The sequence below is a fragment of the Phoca vitulina genome, unplaced genomic scaffold (genome assembly GCF_004348235.1).
Source record: "Phoca vitulina isolate PV1807 unplaced genomic scaffold, GSC_HSeal_1.0 scaffold62, whole genome shotgun sequence".
Lineage (NCBI taxonomy): Eukaryota > Metazoa > Chordata > Mammalia > Carnivora > Phocidae > Phoca > Phoca vitulina.
The window spans coordinates 6,604,735-6,624,919 of NW_022589765.1; the positions used below are offsets into that span (position 1 = coordinate 6,604,735).

At 50.0% G+C, this 20,185-nt stretch overlaps 1 protein-coding gene across 1 annotated transcript; it reads right to left on the minus strand.

The window, feature by feature from the left end:
• Positions 1-13,412: 13,412 nt before the first annotated feature.
• SLC25A5 (solute carrier family 25 member 5) lies at positions 13,413-16,291 on the minus strand. The gene is made up of 4 exons (XM_032391402.1): positions 16,105-16,291; positions 14,586-15,072; positions 14,209-14,349; positions 13,413-13,818 (listed from the first exon to the last, which is right to left on the minus strand). The coding sequence occupies exons 1-4, from the start codon at positions 16,213-16,215 to the stop codon at positions 13,661-13,663; spliced, it is 897 nt and encodes a 298-aa protein (XP_032247293.1). The 5' UTR covers positions 16,216-16,291; the 3' UTR covers positions 13,413-13,660.
• Between the last annotated feature and the right edge of the window lie 3,894 nt (positions 16,292-20,185).

The following is a 20,185-nucleotide window of genomic DNA, read 5'->3' on the forward strand; positions in this document are numbered from 1 at the left end:
CTCTTCGGCCCCTTTCTGAGCTCATCCCTATCTCTGCTTTGAGTTTGCATGCACGCGTGCACCGTGCGGTCTCCCTTCGGAAATAACAGGGCCCTGCGATCCTCCTTTCGCCCTCACCCCTTTCTCTCCGCCTGCCCAGCTGCCGGCGCCGGACACCCGCATCTGCTCCAGCTCAACGGGTGCGATCGTGAGGGCTCCCGACCGTCCCTGCAGGTGGCAGCAGGCGCGGTCACTGAGTCTTCAGGACAACCCTGTGAAGTGGGAATTGTGATCAGAAGGGAAAATGAACATCTCGGAGGTCCCCCACGCGATCACCAGCAGAGCCGGGCCCCGAACTGAGGGCTCTGTGACTCCAGTCTGTGCCTCCCCGCGAACCGCCGCATCCATCCACTCACTTCGGCGGATATTTACAGAGCTCTTTCTGTGCACTGGTTCCCGTTCTCGGTGCTGAGGATACAGGGAGGAACAGGCCCGGCATGGCTCTGGGCCCGCTTCTTAGAGCTTCCGATCTGGCCGGGGAGAAAATGTTCTTGAAAGCCACTGTGTCCTTCTGGTTTCTGTCTGCTTGTCCTGACTCTCTCAACGTATGGGAGATTTTGGTTTCAACTCGGCCAAGTTCATTCACTCATTTATTGGTTCCTTCCCCAAACACTTTCTGAGGGCCTACTATGTGCCAAGGACCGTGCTAGTCACCGGGACATGACAGGGAGCCCAAGCAGAGGTCCCCGGCCTCTGGCACTTGCCGTGCCCAACCTTTCATACCTTCCTGCCTCTGCACCTTTACGCATGCCATTCCCTCTGTCTAGATGCCCTTCCCTATGCCTCTTTACTGAAATCCAGTCCAATCCTCAAGGCCCGTCTTGAGCCTGGCCTCCACCCACTCACAGTGACGGGTGATTACTCCCGGCTCTGAGGTCACTCAGCATTTGCCATCTGGACAACTCGGGTGTCCGCACAAGTCACTTGACACATGCCAGACGGTCTTGCATCCTTAACTTTCACATTGGTATATGGATTCTGTCACTTAACTTGCCCACTATTCACATCATCACCCAGAACACACTTTCTTTCTCATCAAGAAGCAGTTAGCAAGTGGCTACTGTGTATTTTAGCGATGGAAAAACTGAAGATTAGCGATGGAAAAACTGAAGAACCTTTGTGGAGCCTCTCTGAATGAACAAAGAGCTTTCATAAATATTTGATCACTTGATTGTTACAAAATGCTACCACTGCCATTTTACTTTTCAACTATTAAATGTCATTTAGGGGCGCCTGGCTGCTCAGTCCGTAGAGCGTGCGACTCTTGATCTTGGGGCTGTGAGTTGGAGCCCCACGTTGGGTGTAGAGATCACTTTAAAAAAATAAAATCTTACAAAAATAAATTAAAAACTAATAATAACATGTAATTTGAATTACTTAGTAGCTAAATATATTCTCCTCGTGAATATGCAAACATTATAGACCTGGCTCCAGTATTCTTTGAGCACCCCAGCCCACCCCACCCTAGACCCCCTCAGAGATGCGGGCGAGGAAACATGTGCTCAACGTCACACAGCTAGCGGGGGCGGATTTCCAACTCAAAATCTCTCATTTCAATTTTTCCATCTGCCTCCCACGAGGGCCAGCGGCTCGTTCATACCTGCGCCCTGGGTGCCCAGCTCGAGGCTCGGTACTGAAATGTTCCACGTTAGCGCGCTCCCTTGCGGACCGGTACCCTCCGCACCGAGTACTTGCCTCCCAGTCCCACCCAGTTAGTGAAGGCTCAAGGCGACAACTGAGGCCATGCAGGCATCCTGCCAGGCGCCTCTCCTGCCACAGCCCCCCCCCCCCCCCGGGCTCTCCTTCGGGAGCCACTACAGCGAGACCTCATAAAGGCAAGCCAAGGGTTTGCTGGGCACTCGCTCCCAGGGGGCCGGAGGCTGTGTCTGATGGGCGGAGAAACACCTGCTCTGCTATCCTTGCGCCGCCTCTTAGGGAACCAACCAGCACACGTCCAAGTTCCAAATTACGCAAGTGCGGACGACAGGTTGGGGGGTTCTCGGTCGGAAGTTCTCGGCTGCAGCGGACAGAGGGGGCTTCTTGGGAGAGGTGGGCTGGCACAATATGGGCGGGGAGCAGCCTGCGCGGAGGGCACCGCACCCGGAGCCGGCCTTCGGCAGCGCGGGGCGCAGGGCCACAGGGCCGCAGGGGTGCAGGCCCGCCGGGGAGCAGGCCCGCAGGGGAGCAGGGCCGCAGGGGAGCAGGCCCGCAGGGGAGCAGGGCCGCAGGGCCGCAGGGGCTCCGGGCCGCAGGGCGCAGGGGCACAGGGGCACAGGGCCGCAGGGGCGCCGGGCCGCAGGGCGCAGGGCCGCAGGGCCGAGGGGCGCAGGATGCAGGGCCGCAGGGCGCAGGGGCGCAGGGGCGCAGGGGCGCAGGGCCGCAGGGGAGCAGGGGCGCCGGGCCGCAGGGGCACAGGGGCGCCGGGGAGCAGGGCCGCAGGGGAGCAGGGGAGCAGGGCCGCAGGGCCGCAGGCCGCAGGGGCACAGGGGCGCCGGGGCGCAGGAGCGCGCCCTCTGCAGGCAGCCGCGAGGAGGCGCCCGGGGCGCGGCGGCCGTGAGCTCGCCGTTGGCGGCGGCGGCTGCGCGGGGACGTTCTCAGCCCGCGTCTGTCGTCCAGCCTGGCACAGCCAGCGGCTTTCAGTCGTCACGAGGCCCTCGGCAGCCGTGTCGTGCCCCCCAGGGCGTGCCCAGCCCTCCTCTCGGCCAGGGACGCGCCCTCGGTTCCCCCCGTGGCCGGCGGTGACCTTGCCCTGTGCCACTCCCCCGCTGACAGCGAAGAGTGCCGCACAGCCACCGCGCCGGGAGCGCCCCGACAAAGCTTCCCTGGAAGAAGCCAGCCTCCGAACGGAGGAGCCTGGCCTGTCGCCGCGAGAGCCGGCGGCCTTCCGCGCTAAGCACACATTCTGTGCCAAGCTGTCGCCCGCGCCCCTCGCAGATCCTGACTCACTTATTCCGTCCGCACTGCGGTGCTGTTCTTGACCCCATTTCACAGCCGAGTAAGCTGAGGCACCGAGAGCTTAGTTCCTTGCCCACGGTCTCGCGGCTGGAAAGAGGCCGAGTCATGCTCTTAATAAAGCGCTATATCAAGTGCCTCTCCTCACGGCTGACGTTGGGTCAGTCCCCAAACAGGCCGATGGTTCCCAGACTGAAGCGGTCCCCTTCCCCAGCTCTCCACGGTCATTTTCCAGGCACCGCACTATCCTGTGCTGCTCCCTGGCCCTCTCTGAGTGGCGGGGCCTCTGCTTTCAGCGGCAGGGGCTTTATGTGGCTTGTCAGCTGCCTCAGTTTTCTCATCTGAGAAATGGTCATCATAGCATTCGCATCATAAAGCTGCTGAAAGCACTGAATGAGAAAATCCATACACAATTAGAAGAGTGCTGGCCCACAGTAAAACGCTCAAGAGATGACGATGGGTGAGCAGCAATAGACCAAGACCCTGGTACCCCTAAGGGCTTCCCATCCGCCTGAGAGAGGGAGGGAGGGAGAAGGAGACAGAGAGACAGAGACAGAGATGGAGGGAGAGAGGGACGGAAAGAAAAGACTCACTTGCTTTCAGAGCAGGTCAAAGAGGGTCACGTTCACTCTAGGGTTCTGACCGCTTTCAGTGACCATGCTGTCTTGGGAGCTGGGAACATCAGGCCCAGGCGCAGAAGTATGTCGGGTCTAATCAGCCCTAATAGGTCACGTGGGTGTGCCGTTGGTACAGCTCTGATGGCAGTGTCCTCAGGTGCCCCGCTAACATGCCTGTCCCTCTCCCCTGGAGTGGCCTGAGTCATCTGGTGTGACAATCGGTGTTCAGCACCGTCACCATCACAATCATACCCACCTCGTATTTACCATACGGAGGGCTCTGTGTCAGGGGCTTATGATCAAACGGGCTCCGTGTGCTCCTGGGATGGTAGGGGACCTCCTGTGGACTCAGACCTGTTTTGACACAGATTTGGGGCGGGAGGTGTCCCCAGCCCCTAGCTCTCCAGTTCTCTAGCATGGACAGCATAACAGTAGTACAGGATTTCCAAACCCCTGCTGTATCCAGGGGCAGGGCGAACAACAGATGCAAGACAGGAAAGGTCCCGTGCAATTTAGCCCTGCCGAGTTGTCCCCAGGTATGGAGAGGCTGGATCCAGCCCAAATCATTCATGCTGATGGATAACCAAAGGAACAGATTCCACATGTCATTCCTTCCTTCTTTTTTTTTTTAAGATTTTATTTTATTTATTCATGAGAGACAGAGAGAGAGAGAGAGAGGCAGAGGGAGAAGCAGATTCCCAAGGAGCAGGGAGCCCGATGCGGGGCTCGATCCCAGAACCCTGGGATCATGACCTGAGCCGAAGGTAGATGCTCAACCATCTGAGCCACCCAGGCGCCCCTCATTCCTTCCTTCTTTCCTTCGTTCACTCATTTCTCTCTCCAGTGGACATTCACTATGCGTTAGGGCCTGTGCTTGGTGTTAGGAACGTAAAGAGGAGCAAGACAGAGCCCCTAATGGAACAGACAAGGAAGCACGTGGCTACCATACCATGAAATAAACATTATAATGCAATCACTTGATGATTTCTTGAATACCTACTATGTGGCAGGCACTGCTCTAGGCACAGGGGCTACAACCATGAATAAAACAGACAAAATCACTGTGCTCCTGGAGCTGATATAGACTACTTGAGCAGTTCAAAGAAGACAAGGGCAGAGAACCTGGGCGGGGAGTCTGCGCAAGGCTCGAGGAGGAGGACTTGTGATCTCAGCTGGGTCTTGAAGGACTGTGTCCTGGCCAAGGGCGAGGGAGGGGGGAGTAATAATACAACACAGTCTGGAAACCTGAAAGTGGACGGGCGGTGTGACAAGGAATGGCAAGTGGCTTGGTTTGGGACCGCAGAGCATGCGCTGAAAAGAGTGGTAGAAATGTCTCTCCAGGTAAGGCACAGTCGGGTAAAATAGACCAAGACCCAGCCGAGTCTCCGCATTTTTCTGAGACCCAACCCTGGTGAGAGGCGAAGGGGTGCCAAACACCATCTGGCCATGTGCTTGTGGTATTCGCTTTGGGCTAAGCCTACCCCCGGGGCCCCATATTCCCAGCCTCCAGGCATGCAGCCTTACGGGGGCTCAGCGTTCTTTGTTAAGAGCCTTCATTTAGAAGGAAGGTTAACGAAACTTGAATAAAATCAAATTTAACTCAAGAGCTTTAGGTTCCAGTGATGTTTTACAACAATAATTCTTAAATTGGCTAAAAAGAGAGAATAGGGGCGCCTGGGTGGCTCAGTCGGTTAAGCATCTGCCTTCGGCTCAGGTCATGATCTCGGGGGGAGGGGGGGATGTCCTGGGATCGAGCCCCGCATCAGGCTCCCTGCTCGGCCGGGAGTCTGCTTCTCCCTCTCCCTCTGCCCCTCCCCCCGCTCGTGCTCTCTCTGGCTCTCACTCTCTCTCTCAAATAAATAAATAAAACTTTAAAAAACAAAAAAAAATAATAAAAATAATAAAAAGAGAAAATAACCTATCCTCTAAAAATGGATTCTGTAAACCGTGCTTTGGTTATTACAATTTCTCTTCACTATTCGTCAAGTGGATTCTGTCTTTTGTTATTGAAACTAGCCGGCTTTCATATTTTAATATGTTTCATGACCCGCAATAAAAAGTTGGACAGGTTCACCTTGCCGTGCTCGTTGGAAACTCCCGTCAAGTCAGACAGCTCAGAGTGCATGCATTATCTTGCCTCGGCAAGCCTCAGTTTTGTCAGCTGTGAAATGGAATTAATTAGAATTCCTATCTCTCAGGCCTGTTGAGAGGATCAGGAGAGTTCATCTGCATCCTGTGAGGCGCTTAGCATGACATCGGGCACAGAAGAGGTCAAAATAGCCATGATCCTACCCTGATTCTGTAGTTTTTGAGAAGTCCCTGGTATTTGGTTTTATCAATTGTTTTATCACAAGAAACAGGCTTCACTTCATCCAATCTGTCTGGCTCTAGAAATTCTGAAAAGGGCCACAGCCCCTAGTAGGAGAACTAAGAAACGGTATTGTAACTCCAACAAGAAAAAGTTGATTTCCAGTCTTCCTGGTGGACAGACCAAGGCACTAACCCATGATGACCCAAGACACGCAGAGAAGCATGGGGCTGAAGTGGAATGATGATGTCAGTTGGCCAAACTTTCAGCTTTCTATCCTAATTGGCAAACGGCATGCTTTTGCCTAGTGGCCCACGCACCTGCCTTTACCCCTTGACCTTCCCTTCTAAGATAAATCCACCTCAAGGCTCAATTTTTATAATAATGCACTCCTGAGCTGTGAGCTTCATTGCAAAAGTGAAAAGAGATCTCTTGCTTTCAAAGGTCTTGGTGTGTTGCCTCTTTCCAGCAGCTTCTTTCCCTGGGGCGTGAAGGCCTAGGGCTGGGGAATCAGGCTGCGACCCCGTGGATTCCCTGAAATACTCTAAGAGCAGAGGCAGCTCTGGTGATCACACAGTACCCAATGGGCCGGCAGTGAGTGGGGTCTGGGTGTGAGGCCGGAGGGATTTTTTTTTTTTTTTTGACCTTTGCTCTGTTTCATAATCATTGTTGTAAAATGAGTGCTCTGAGTTAGAGCTCAGAATTATCACTATAAGCAATGTCCCTATTCAGTCCAGTTCAAAAGTGTCCTTTTCTTTCTTTTCTTTCTCTTTCTTTCTTCTTTCTTTCTTTTTTCTTTCTTTCTTTCTCTTTCTTTCTTCCTTCCTTCCTTCTCTTTCTTTCTTTCTTTCTTTCTTTCTTTCTTTCTTTCTTTCTTTCTTTCTTTCTTTCTTTCTTTCTTTCTTTCTTTCTTTCTTTCAAGATTTTATGTATTTATTTGACAGAGAGAGACACAGTGAGAGAGGGAACACAAGCAGGGGGAATGGGAGAGGGAGAAGCAGGCTTTCCGCCGAGCAGGGAGCCCGATGTGGGGCTCGATCCCAGGACCCCGGGATCACGACCTGAGCCGAAGGCAGACGCTTAACGACTGAGCCACCCAGGCGCCCCGTGATTCACTGTCTATAGTACCTGTGGCATTTTCTTGAGACTATTTCAGAAAATCTGAAGGGCAGGGATAGAGCCCATGAATAAAATGAAAATAATGTAAAGCATTGTTCTAAGCACTTTACACATATTAACCCTTTTAATCTATTCCTATGAGGTAGGTGCTGGTGGTATCCACATATGCTAGATGGGGAAACTGAGGTGCAAAGCAGTTGAGTTGGATAGCTGTCCCATGAGAAAGTTTGGTGTTTGAAAACGAGACCTCTAGCTCAAGAGTCCCACGAGTGAGTCCCGAGTGGGAAAGTGGGGAACAGCGGGGAGATCGGGTGATAAGGAAGTCCCAGACTTGGGTGAGGCCTCTGCCCCGACGTACGGGGCTGGCCCCCAATTCCTTCCTCCAGCAGGAGTCAGTACAGGTTTTGTGGAGGACATCAGCTTATATAATTTTGGAACCCTCTTTTAAAAAAAACACAAGCATATCTTACTTTGGAACATTTTACAAGACCACATGACCAAATGGATACGTTGCTATGGTGCGTTCCAGGGCTGGGGGGGGGGCCGGGCAAGGGGCGGCTCTGAAACCCAAGCGTCCTTAGCTTCGCCGTGCACCTGCCTCTGGCCCGGAGACGTCTCTGCTCCTGGCTGAGCAGGGCACTGGAATCTCCTTTTGACGGAAGACTTTTCCTTTTCACTCCCCGACACGAGGCCCTGGGGAACCCATCCGTCAACCGCGAAGTACAGACTTCGCTCTCTGGTTATGCCTTTCCAGCCACAACCATCTCCAATTGGGGAGTGAAAACGTTAGAGTCGGTGAAATGGGTCATGTGATCACATTTGGCACGTTCTCTTAAATCTCAAGAGTGCTACATTTCCTGCCTGCCTTGCAAAAGTTGCCCAAGGAAATGAAAACTCAGGATGAATGTTCACCATCAAAAGCAGACCTCTCTTCCCGTGTCCCCTTCATTGACAGTCATGAAAAAGGCATGGATTCATAGACTCTTTTAATTTAACTCAGTTTTGTATCTGAAGAGGGTCCAGTAAAAACAACCATTCAATCTGTCACTTGAACATTGTTTATATTTGTTGCCAGGATACCAAAGGCTCTGTTAAGCCTTTGGCTAAGAAGAGCACCATGCATCTGAACTTGTTCACCTGCACATAAAGCAAATAATGGCTGAAATGATGGGAAAGCTCCTCCAAACATTTTAAGTGGAACACAAGGCATTTTTTTGTGTCCAGAAATTGCCACATCCAGTATTTGTTGTTCAAATAAATCTCCACCTGCATACCGAAGTGCACATTATACATAATAAGATCGGGCTTTGAAAAGACAGATGTTAATTATCTGGAGGTAAATCAGGTCACCTTTGACCCAAACTCCGAGCTGTAATTTTGTTGCTCAGCTTCTTGGTCCCGAAATTAATGTAAATCTTTACATTTGTAATTTCACTTGCCAACGCCAACCCACCCACACAGTCTGCAAATGACTGCTCTGAGTCAGAGACTATTCACTTACAACTGTGTTCGATATTTAAAAATGTTCTCTGGAAGGATTAAATCACCTAATCCTAGTCTTTTCACCGATTCGGCTTTATGTAAAAACGATGGAGCCTGAGGACATCTAAAACTGGAGGGGACTTCACAGGAGAAACCAAAGCTCTGATGTGAGATGTGGCTTGCCCCCCGGTCGCTCAGCAACCAAAGCTAAACCGCGAAAGGAAAGTACTGGTTTGGGCTTTTAATAAAGGGTCGCACTTGGAAATAAACCCTTGCTCCGAGTCCAGAAGCCACCCCTTCCACAACGCCCCTGTCTCCGACAGCATCTGTGAGTGCTGGTAGACCCCACAGGATGACACCGGTCTGAAAGAATCATTCCATTTTGAAGCCAAGCAGTCAGAATATGATTCCGATAAAAACAAATCAGCTGCTATTACCATATGCGTCAATTTTGGAGGGGAGAGATTTACCAGAAACTGTTCACAATGGTTACTTTTGAGGAGGGGCACAGGGGATGGGAGAGGGAAGACAAGAGATTTGCTTTTCGTCTTGTGTCTCTCCTTTACTATTTGATTTTGATTACCACGTACAGATATTAATGGTGTTAAAAATCTAAAACAACAACAACAACCCCAACAAATTAAAGATACTATATTTGCAAACTTCACAGGAGAAATGAAATTCATCCCAGTAACCCTGACACTTGAAAATCTGTTACCTGGTACCGCAGTACTTTTAAAACATTTCTACCAAAGTATCCATAGTGGCAGAGGAGGCTGAATAGGTTTTCCCCAGGGGTCTGGGGACAGTGTGAGCAATCAGTGGTCCTCGGTACGCAAGAACTCTCTTCGTTTGCAGCCTATGTTTTTTAAAATGCATTCAGATTGTGCAAGAGACTCTCTAACATATCTGCATCTCTTTTAATACCAAAATAATGGCTTAAATGACTTACCATCCACGAAAACTGCCCCTGTGGGGAGACCCCTGGTTTCTTTCTCCAGCGGTCCGGAGCACCCGCCGCACGCTGCCTCCAGTGACCGAGTGAAGAGGCCCCTGGAATGAGAAGCGCGGCTGTGCGCAAGCTGACCTGTATTCTGGCTCTCTCACCTGGAATCAGGCTTCACGGATTCTGTTATGCATTGAATAGTAACAAAACAACGGCATAAATTAGGGTGTTGCTAAGATTGTGTACCATCAATGTTCACATGAACATAATGGACATAATGAATTCTATAGCACTATCCTGCACAGCTTGGAGAGATTAAAACCACTTTGTCTTTAAATTAAATTTCAAAAATCATTGAACAACAAGAATAGAAAGAACAACAACAAAAACCCCTCATCCATGTCAGCCACCCAGTTGTAGGATACACCATTTCTTGCTTTCTGATCATTAATGCCTGGTCCCAGGTTTATTTTAATAGCTACCGGATCAGTGAGTCCACATCTATCGTAATAACCATAAAGAGGGTGGGGGTTCCCTTGTATTGCGGTTTGCGGCTCTAAGCGGAGAGCCCCTTACCCTCTTCCAGGATCAAATCTATAGCTGAAAAAGACCTAAGCTGAAATTTATTTTATATAAATTCTACACAATATAATGTGTCTAGTCTGTTGCAGAAAAAGAAAAGTAGGCTTGAATTCATTCTTTTTTTTTTTTTTTTAATTGAAGTGTAGTCGGCATACAATGTTATATTAGTTTCAGGGGAACAACAGAGTGATTCGACAATGCTGTACATTACACGATGCTCACCACGGTAAGTGTAGTCTCTGCCGCCATACAATGTTATTACGATATTATTGACGGTATTCCCTATGGATTTCATCACTGTGACTTATTTTAAAACTGGAAGTCAGTATCTCTTAATCCTTTTCGCCTAATTTTGCCCATCCCCCCGACCCTACTCCCCTCTGGTGACCACCATTCTCTGTATTTGAGACTGTGTGTGTGTGTGTGTGTTTGTTGGCCTGTTGTTTTGTTTTTTACATTCTACATATAAATGAAATCATATGGTATTTGGCTTTCTCTGACTTCTCCAATTTAGCATAGTACCCTCCAGGTCCACCCATGTTGTCACAAATAGCGAGATCTCATTCTTTTTTATGGCTGAGTAATATTCCATTGTATGTATATACTACATCTTTATCCATTCATCTATCCATTGGCACTTAGGTTACTTCCATATCTTGACCATTGTAAATAATGCTGCAATGAACAGGCGTGCATATATGTTTTTGAATCGGTGTTTTCAGGTTCTTTGGGTAAATAGCCAGCAGCGGAATTACTGGATCACATGGTATTTCTATTTTTAAGTTTTTGAGAAACTTCCGTAGTGGCTGCACCGATTTACGTTCCCACCAACCTACACGAGGCTTCTCTTTTCTCCACATCCTCGCCAACACTTGTTTTCTCTTGTCTTTTTGATAATAGCCATTCTAACAGGTGTGAGGTGATACCTCATTGTGGTTTTAATTTGCATTTCCCTGATGATGAGTGATGTTGAGTATCTTTGCATGTATCCGACAGCTGAATTCATTCTTAAGTAGTGCTCTGCTTAGGCAAATCTTCATTGAACAAAATGGAGCCTAATTATGAAAAATTCACATTGGAGTGCTTACTTATTAGATGCCAGATGCCGTGCTTGTTCTAATGCTTTATGTTACTTAATCCTCACTCACAACACCCCTAGGAAATATGGTTATCTCTATTATATCCCCATTTTATGAATGAGGAAACTGAGACTTGGGAGATGAAGTGACTTGCCCAAGGTCATACAGCTAAGTACACAAGAGCCAGGATCCAAATTGAAGTACTTCTCTCTCTTTTTTTAATTTAGTGTATGTATGTATGTGTGTATGTAAGCTCTGCACCCAAGGTGAGGCTTGAACTCACAGCTCTGAGATCAAGAGTCCCATGCTCTATGAACTGAGCCAGGCTGGTGCCCCCCAAATCCAAGTACTTCTGATTCTGGAGCCCCGAAAACTTCACTGCCTCCTAACAATGATCATAGTTAGCACTTAGAGTGGTTATTATGTATGTTCTATGGTAGATGCTTTGCATAAATTATTTAATCCCCGCAACAACCTTCTGAGGCATTATTATCCTCATTTTACAGATGAAGAAAACCAAGGCTTAGAGAAATCGAGTAACTTGCCTAACAGCACAACTGAACAGCACAATCCACGCTTCTCTGATACCACGAGTTTTCAGGTTTCTAAAAACTTTGAGATATCGGGGCGCCTGGGTGGCTCAGTTGGTTGGGCATCTGCCTTCGGCTCAGGTCATGATCCCGGTGTCCTGGGATCGAGCCCCGCATCGGGCTCCCTGCTCAGCGGGGAGTCTGCTTCTCCCTCTCCCTCTGCCTCTCCCCCTGTTCGTGTGCTCTAATAAACTCTTTAAAAAAACAAAACAAAAAACCCAAAAGAACTTCGAGATATCTTTAACATATAAAAGTGGTATATATTTCAGGTGTACGACTTGAGGTTTCGATATATGTATACGTTGGGAAGTGTTCTGAACTAAGCCATACTTCGATCTTGATGCTTGGCCAGGGGGCATGCACCAAGCGCCTCCCCTGCCCGCAGACCCCGGCCGGGAGCCGCACTTGACCGGGCCGGGTGCACACTCTTGCTCAGGAATGGGGTTCGCCTGTGCACGTGGCTCACCCATCACTTTCTACTTTCAATGTTGCCGTTTGACAGCCGTGGGGCTTTATTCTTCATACAAATCTTGGGTTACAGGCAAAATCCACTGATTTCCGAGGTCTAGCCAGGAGCTACAGAAACGAAACCTTTTTTTTTTTTAAAAAAGATTTGAGAGAGGGAGAGCGTGCGTGTGAGAGAGCATGAGCATGAGCAGGGGTGCAGGGCGAGGGGCAGAGGGAGAAGCAGACCTCCCCTTGAGCAGGGAGCCCGATGCGGGGCTCGATTCCCAGACTGCAGGATCATGACCCTGCCGAAGGCAGACGCTTAACGACTGAGCCACCTGGGTGCCCCTAAACCATTTCTCATGTGGATCCCAAGTAAGGGCTTATCCAAAAGAAACATACATGTCCTCCATTGACTGGGCTTATTATTAGCATGTCTGACAGAATGCAGCAGATGCCACATTTACCGTTTTTGTGAAAGTTTTGAGGTGGGGGCAGTTGTCTCGTTCTCTGTAATCTTGACCAGCGCTGCGACCTCAGCCCTGTGTTAACTGAGCCAGCTTTAATCCTCCGCTTTGAATGGGATTAAAATAAAATGGCTTGGGCCAGGTCAAGGTGGATGAGGGAAGGCAACTGGATGAAAATTTGCCATTACCTTATATTTTAAGGTTTATCCTGTTTATTTTTTTTGAAGATTTTCTTTATTTATTCGACAGATAGAGAGAGAGCACAAGTAAGTGGAGCGGCAGACAGAGGGAGAAGCAGGCTCTCCGCTGAGCAGGGAGCCGGACGTGGGGCTCGATCCCAGGACCCCGGGATCATGACCTGAGCCAAAGGCAGCCGCTTAACCGACTGAGCCACCCAGCCGCCCCAAGGTTTTTCCTGTTTAGATGAAATTCACACAACGGCCATTTTAAAGTGGACAATTCAGTTTATATTTCTTGATTAATAACCACAGGACGAGGAAAGGTGGGTACGTGGTCCTTTTCTTCGGAGAAAGCTCATTCAGTTATGACCATCCACAGGCAATGGACCTGTAGTTTTGGATACACGGGGCCTGAATTCTGCTACTGTATTGGGAATATGGATGGGTCACACAACCAAGGTATTCTTTGAGAAGTGAAGGGCTAGAGACTGGTTTGAAAAGAAAGCTTTCCATCTCAGGAAATACTGTAGCATTTACTCAACATGGAGCATCTACTCAAATGCAGCACTCACTAAAGCATGCAAATTAAGTCACAGACAAAAACGTATTTCAGATATTTTTTATTTCTTCAAATTTATCAGGAGTGACTGAAATAAAAAATATAATTGAGTCCCGTCATCACGGAAATGGCTTTAAGAGAAAACTGGTCAGATGAATATTATTGCTTCCCGTTTTCAACCAGTGGAATAGTTGCCGTTGATAAATAGCCAACAAACAGTCTGTCAAGAATGCTCAAGATATGTTATATAATACGACATGCCTGTTCACAGTGGGGGAAAGACTGGGAAATAACTTATGTGAACTTCTTGATTTCATCATACAAGACCAGCACAAAAGCACCACCCATGCCTCGGAGAACATTGGACCACGCCCCCTTGAAAAACGCCTTGCCTCCTTCATCCCGAGCGATCTTCCTCCAGCAGTCTATTGTACCCGTGTACATGATGTCAGCTGCAAAGAGTAAAGACACAGAGTTGGGGACCAAAGGCTGATGAAAGCCCTCCCCAGACTTACTAGACAAAACCGGAGCCTCGCCTCGCCTCTAAGAGCAGATGGCAGTTCTGGGAAACCCGACATTTACACATTCACGTGGGCGGCACTGAACTATTAACGCCCCGAGCAGAGAACAGGGCTACGGAGCCTACTCATTGGTCTGACCCTCTAATACCGTTTAAGCACCCTCATTCATAGGCATCCAGAGGGCCGCTCAAAGGCAGCCACCATCAACCCCAGCCCGCCACCAGAACAGACTGCGGTTTTAAAGCCAGGCATCGCTCGCCTGGGGCCCCAGCTTGTCCCGGGCCGACAGTCTATTTATCCTTAGCTCAAGGGGAAACTTACTTCCTTTGCGCCCTGACTGCATCATCATTCGGCGGCGAACGGTGTCAAACGGGTAGGAAGTCAGCCCGGCAACCGCTGTGACGGACTGTGCGATCATCCAGCTGATGAAGATGTGAGTATTCTTGGGATCTGGAAGCATTCCTGAGAACAGCAGAGAGACACTTTTACTAGAAAGCAGAGTTTTAGCGGTCTGTTGTTTCCTCCACCCCCACCCCCGCCCCCGCCCCCAAAACATCTCATCCGTACATGAAGTTTGCACTGGATGACAGTAGCTTCCTATAGCAATTACAGAAAATCTCTGGCTCAGTAAGATTCGGACGGCATTAATGATCTTTCAGATGAAAGGTACACAGCTCCAAAGCACAGAGCGGACTCACCCTTTGCGGTGTCATAGATACCGAAGTAGGCAGCTCGGTAGATGATAATGCCCTGCACAGACACGTTAAAGCCTTGGTACAGGCCCTTAATCCCATCAGATTTGTAGATCTTAACCAGGCAGTCACCGAGGCCTCTGAATTCCCTTTCAGCTCCAGCTTTGCCCACATCGGCTGCTAGCCGGGTACGGGCAAAATCAAGAGGATACACAAAACACAAGGACGTGGCCCCAGCGGCACCACCTGACGCCAGATTCCCGGCAAAGTAGCGCCAAAACTGGGTTCTCTTGTCCACACCACCCAGGAAGATCTGCTTGTATTTATCTTTGAAGGCGAAGTTGAGAGCCTGGGTGGGGAAGTATCTGATGACATTGGCCAGGTTACCGCGCCAGAAGGACAGGACTCCCTGCTCCTTGGGGATGCGAACCACACAGTCTATAATGCCCTTGTATTGCTTATCTGCGGTGATTTGCTTGCTCGCATGCTGCACCTGACAGACAAGAAGGAGGCCAAGAGGGAGAGAGTTACAACCACGGAGAAGGGAGAAAGGAAGAGAATATGAGCCTCTGAATCTCTGGCGGGGCTTTGTTAGCTACTTCCCACATCTAGTCTTCTAGTTCATACAGGATGGACCCTCCCGACCCTCTGAGGCCGTCACCGTGGGAGAAGTGCTCTGCACCCTCAGAAGGCATTGAGCCTCCACCCCTTTGGGTGGGGAGGGGGCACCCTCGGTTGGACCCGTGACCTTTAGACCTGGGAGAAAGGTCATTACCTCAGACCCAGGTTCTGAGGCATCTGGGCCTGTCCCACGTAGGGCGCGGTCACCTTGGTGACCGTGGCCTACGCCTCGGGTCTGCGGAGCCGCCTCCCTCCCGCTCCGCCCCTGCTCGTCTCCTAGAGGTGACCCGCGGGGCCAGCAGCCCTCCGCCCGTCCGGGCGCGCCCCCTAGAGCCGGAGCGGGAGAGCGCGGCGGGGACGCGGCGGCGGGGACGCGCGGCGGCTGCGCGGGGGCGGACGCAGCAGGCACACGCGCTTCCCGGCGCCGGCTTCCGGCCCGGCGAGCGGAGGGAGCGTCCGCCCGCTGCGCGGCCCCTCGACCTGCCGCATGGCCTCCGCAAGCCCGTGAGGTTATCTCCTTGCCGCGACCTTGAGGCCTTCGGCACGGCCAGATGTCCCTCCCTCCAGCGCCGGCTTCCAGGCTTCGCCCTTGACCTCCAGGCCCCGGGGAGACGGCCGCTGCCGGGCTGCCCCTCCGAGCTCGCTGCCTCCCTCCGCTCCCCCGGGGATGCCAAGGCCCTGGCCCGCCTCGCCTCCCTCCGCCCCGACCCCTTCCTAGCTCTAGAACTCCAGGTCACCAAAGCACCTCCCTCGAGCTGGCCTATTGGTCCGCCTCCGCGGCCACCCCTGCCCGCACGGGGCCGCTTCCCCCGACAGGGCTGGGGAGCCGTACCCCCTCCAGCCAGGCTTTCTGCGCGCCCCCTCCCCCACTTCCTGGTCCCGACTCCCCCATCCCCGCAGGTACCTGCAGCAGCAGCTTGACCCGCTCGATGGGCGCTACCGCCGTCTTGGAGATGGCCGCGGCCACTCCACCCGCCAGGAAGTCCTTGGCGAAGGACACAGCGGCATCTGTCATGTTGAAAGGAATGAGACGGGCGACTGCGGGACGAACGGGCCGGGACTCCGGGACTCTGGGGCGGAGCGAAACAAATGGCCGGTTTATATAGGGCGAGCCGGTGCCCGGGCGGCCGGCGTCGGGGGCGGGCCTGGGCGGGCCTGGGCGGGCGCCGAACCCCGGCGCGCGGGCCGGCGGGGCGGCTGAGTGGCTCGGCGCGCGGGGGGCGGAGCCGCGGAGTCGGGCCCGGGGCCGCCCTCCCCGCCGCGCCGCTCGCGCGCGGCACCTGACCCGGCGCCGAGGACCCGGCGGCCCCAGGGAATACCCGGGGCCCGGCCGCTGGACCCTGGGAGAGGCCTGCGGGTGGGGAGGGCGGGTGAGGTCACGGTGTGCCTGGATAGAAACCTCTGCAGTATTTAAGGGGACGCCCCCCCAAAATCTCGGAAGCTAAGATAAATAATATTTTAAAAAAATAATAATGTGGGCAAACGACGGCCGGTCGCTCGTTTCTGTAAATAAAGTTGAATTGGAGCCCCAGGGTTGGGATTAGGGTGAGGCAGATGAGGCAGGGTCCTGCGAGTGCGGGGTGCGATCTTGTCTTTATTTTAAAATGTTGATAATTTGTTCATCATGGATTTTGGCCTTACTTTTTTTTTTTTTTTTAAAGATTTTATTTATTTGACAGAGGGAGAGACACAGCGAGAGAGGGAACACAAGCAGGGGGAGTGGGAGAGGGAGAAGCAGGCTTCCTGCTGAGCAGGGAGCCCGATGCGGGGCTCGATCCCAGGACCCTGGGATCATGACCTGAGCTGAAGGCAGATGCTTAAGGACTGAGCCACCCAGGCGCCCCTTGGCCTTATTTTTGACTTTTTAAAAATGGTGCACTAAAAATCATTTGATTTGATTTGATTGCTGAGTTGTTTGGTGCCCCTTAAATTTTGTGCTAGGGCAGGAGCCTCATTCTTTTCACCCTAGACCTGGCACTGCTCTGGAGCTTCCCCAGTGAAGCCAGAGGAAACTGGGGGAACAGCAGAGTTGGGACACTGTCAGCGTGCCCCAGACTCTGGTTTGCAAAAACGATTTAACAAAGATCTTGCCGGGAATTGGCAGAGGAGAGGCCAAAGGACTCGGCCGGGGGGTGGAGGCATTATTTTAGCCAGAAGCCAAATAAAGAGGTCGTACCAGGAAGGTTAAGAGGCTGTGTGAACTAGGTTGGCATTTAGCTCCTTGGACGCCAAGTAAAGTGCTCTTGGATTGAGTAGATTCCTGAACTCCAGAAGCTTTTAGAGGAATCAATAGAATTTGATTGACAGCTATTGTGTCAATGGACAAGTGCTTACTGAGCCCCTTAATCCCTGCAGTGGGTAAGCATTTGCCAGACAAGTCCTTAAAAACCTACTTGCTAGCTTGAGTGCGCTCTTAGGTTCGGAACAGTAGCGGAGAGTGTAATCACATATCATATGTCTAAGTAATCACAACAATGTTTATAAAAATGATACTGTTGGAAACTGCAACCGCTGCCGATCCGGAGGTCGCCCAGCACACCGAAGACACACGGTGTGTATCCCTCACTTTCCTTTCCTGCCCTCTCCCACCTTCTCCAGATCTGCCCATTGAAGGGCCCAATTCTAGGGTTCCTCCAGCGTCGTGAGGTCCTTCATTTAATTATGCTTTGCAATTTGTAAGTCTTCCCGGGAACCCCGGCAATCTGAAGTGATGAGCACACACGGAGAGTGTTCAAAGAAGAGCAGTCTGGAACCCAGCTTTGTTGATCCTGGCTGAGACCCTTGACTTATGTTAATGAGAAGCTGCTCCCTTTCTCATGAGTCGATTATAACGGTGATGCAGCCGGATACAGAAATGACCTTGCTGTAGAGTTTCAGTGATGAAGTATGTTCTCTGGAAGTGATAGTCCCTCCTCTTACCTTTACTGGTGAGAGAATTAACAGCGAAACCAAAAATCTGCGGAGCATTTTATTGAGATGGAGGTGGTTTTTAGAATGCATTTCAAAGTAGAATTCAAAACCTTTCCAGTTTGAACTCTTGATGTTCTGGTTAATGCATTTTTATTGAAATGTTAATTACTCTATGATACCCCTTGCCTTCACTTAGGTACCCCTTTTCTGTCTTTCACTGGCCGCCTCTGCTACTCCCTTTGAGCATGATGTCCCTACTGCTTTCTATTCCAAAACTCTTTCGCTGTTTCAAGCACTTTCACATGTACTGTTCTGTCAGATTTCCGTCTCACCGCAAAAAGATGATCAAATAATGACGTAGAATTTGTCCCTTCTCAGTCTTTGGGTGCTTAAGTGTAGTTTTATTGAAGATGAAATACAAAAAGCAACTCCATGCCATGATTTGCTATTTTGCTAAATCCACTGTGGGCGGGAGCTTTCTTAGTTGCTTATGAACAGGTATGCTTCAAGGAGTCAGATAGATGTAAAGTGTCAAGGTCATAAAAGACAAAGAAAGACTGAAGAACTGTCACAAATTAAAGGAGAGTAAGGAGAATGACAGCTTAATGCAATGTGTGATCCTGGACTGGACCCTGGACCAGAAAAAGGAAATTGATGGTACTATTGGTGAAATTTGAGTATCTGTAGATTCGTTACTAGTAGTCCACCAATACTGTTCTTAGTTACAATGGTTATGTAAGATGGTAACATTTGGAGAAGTTGAGTGAAGGAAATATAGAAATTCTTTTTTAAAAAAAGATTTTGTTTATTTGACAGAGAGAGAGCGAGCAGCAGAGGCAGAGGGAGAGGGAGAAGCAGACTCCCCACTGAGCAGGGAGCCCAACGTGGGGCTTGATCCCAGAATCCTGGGATCATGACCTGAGCCAAAGGAATCCTCTTAACCGACTGAGCCACCCAGGTGCCCCTAGGAATTCTTTATACTTTGTGTGTGTGTGTGTGTGTGTGCAAAATTTTTGTGTCTGAAAGTTAAAAAAATTAAAAAAAAAAAAAAAAGAGAGAGAAGAAGAAACAAGGAACAAGAGCCCAGGAAAAATAGAGACTAATATTAATGATGATAATGATGATGTTGGTGGTGATATACGGCTGGTCAATTCATTAAAAACAAATTCCTTCAGTGAAGCATTAGTGGGGGCTCTGTGTTAGTAACTACTGTGTTTCTGGAAGCTTTTTAGAATACATGTATAATTAAGAAAGAGGAACTAAAGCTAAGGTAGTGCCTAGTAATTCTCAAGAAAAAACTAGGAGGAAGGTCAGAAATGATACTTGGGCCTCAGTTATCTATGTACCAACACACCCAGAATATAGGTAATAAAGTGAATGTAAAATGTTAATACAAGCAAGAAAATGCAATTTTATAGGTATGGTGCAAACTTGGTAGAGTAGGACTTCTGTCTGGAAAAGGAAGGGGAAACCTGTTTCAGAGAGATACCATGTAGAAGGATAGCAGTGTAGTAACAATATATCAAGAAGGTATAACCAGTAATTAATTGGCTGGAGGGGGGAAAGCATTCAGTGAAAATGAAAGGGAGAAATGAAAGTGATCGTGGTCGTGGAGGTATAGAAGGAACTGCCTGGTTAGATAACAGCTGTGAATAATACTTCATAAAACCATCACATAGGCGAGAGATGGTGATCAGAGGCATAAACCATCCGAATACCTGCTGTAAGTCTCATTATTCTGATAGCAACACATTGGACACATTCTTAACTCTCTTGTTGATAATTACAGTTCTCAGAAGACTAAAGACTCAGTGAGGTAAATTGCTAAACTGGGCTTAATCCTGACAATAAATAAGAAAGATCTGGTTAGCAAAGTGAAAGTGACAAGAATCTTGGGGACACTGACCATGCCATTTGGATCTGTTAAGCAGAAGAATTCTGGGCATGGTCAGAGAGGTTAAGAAATGTGTGTGTGTGTGTGGGGGGGTAGAATTCAAAAAGATCAGAGAAAAGATAAATAGATGCCCTGGCCAAATACCGAAAGAGAAAGATAGCTCAAGAGGGCAACAGGTTCC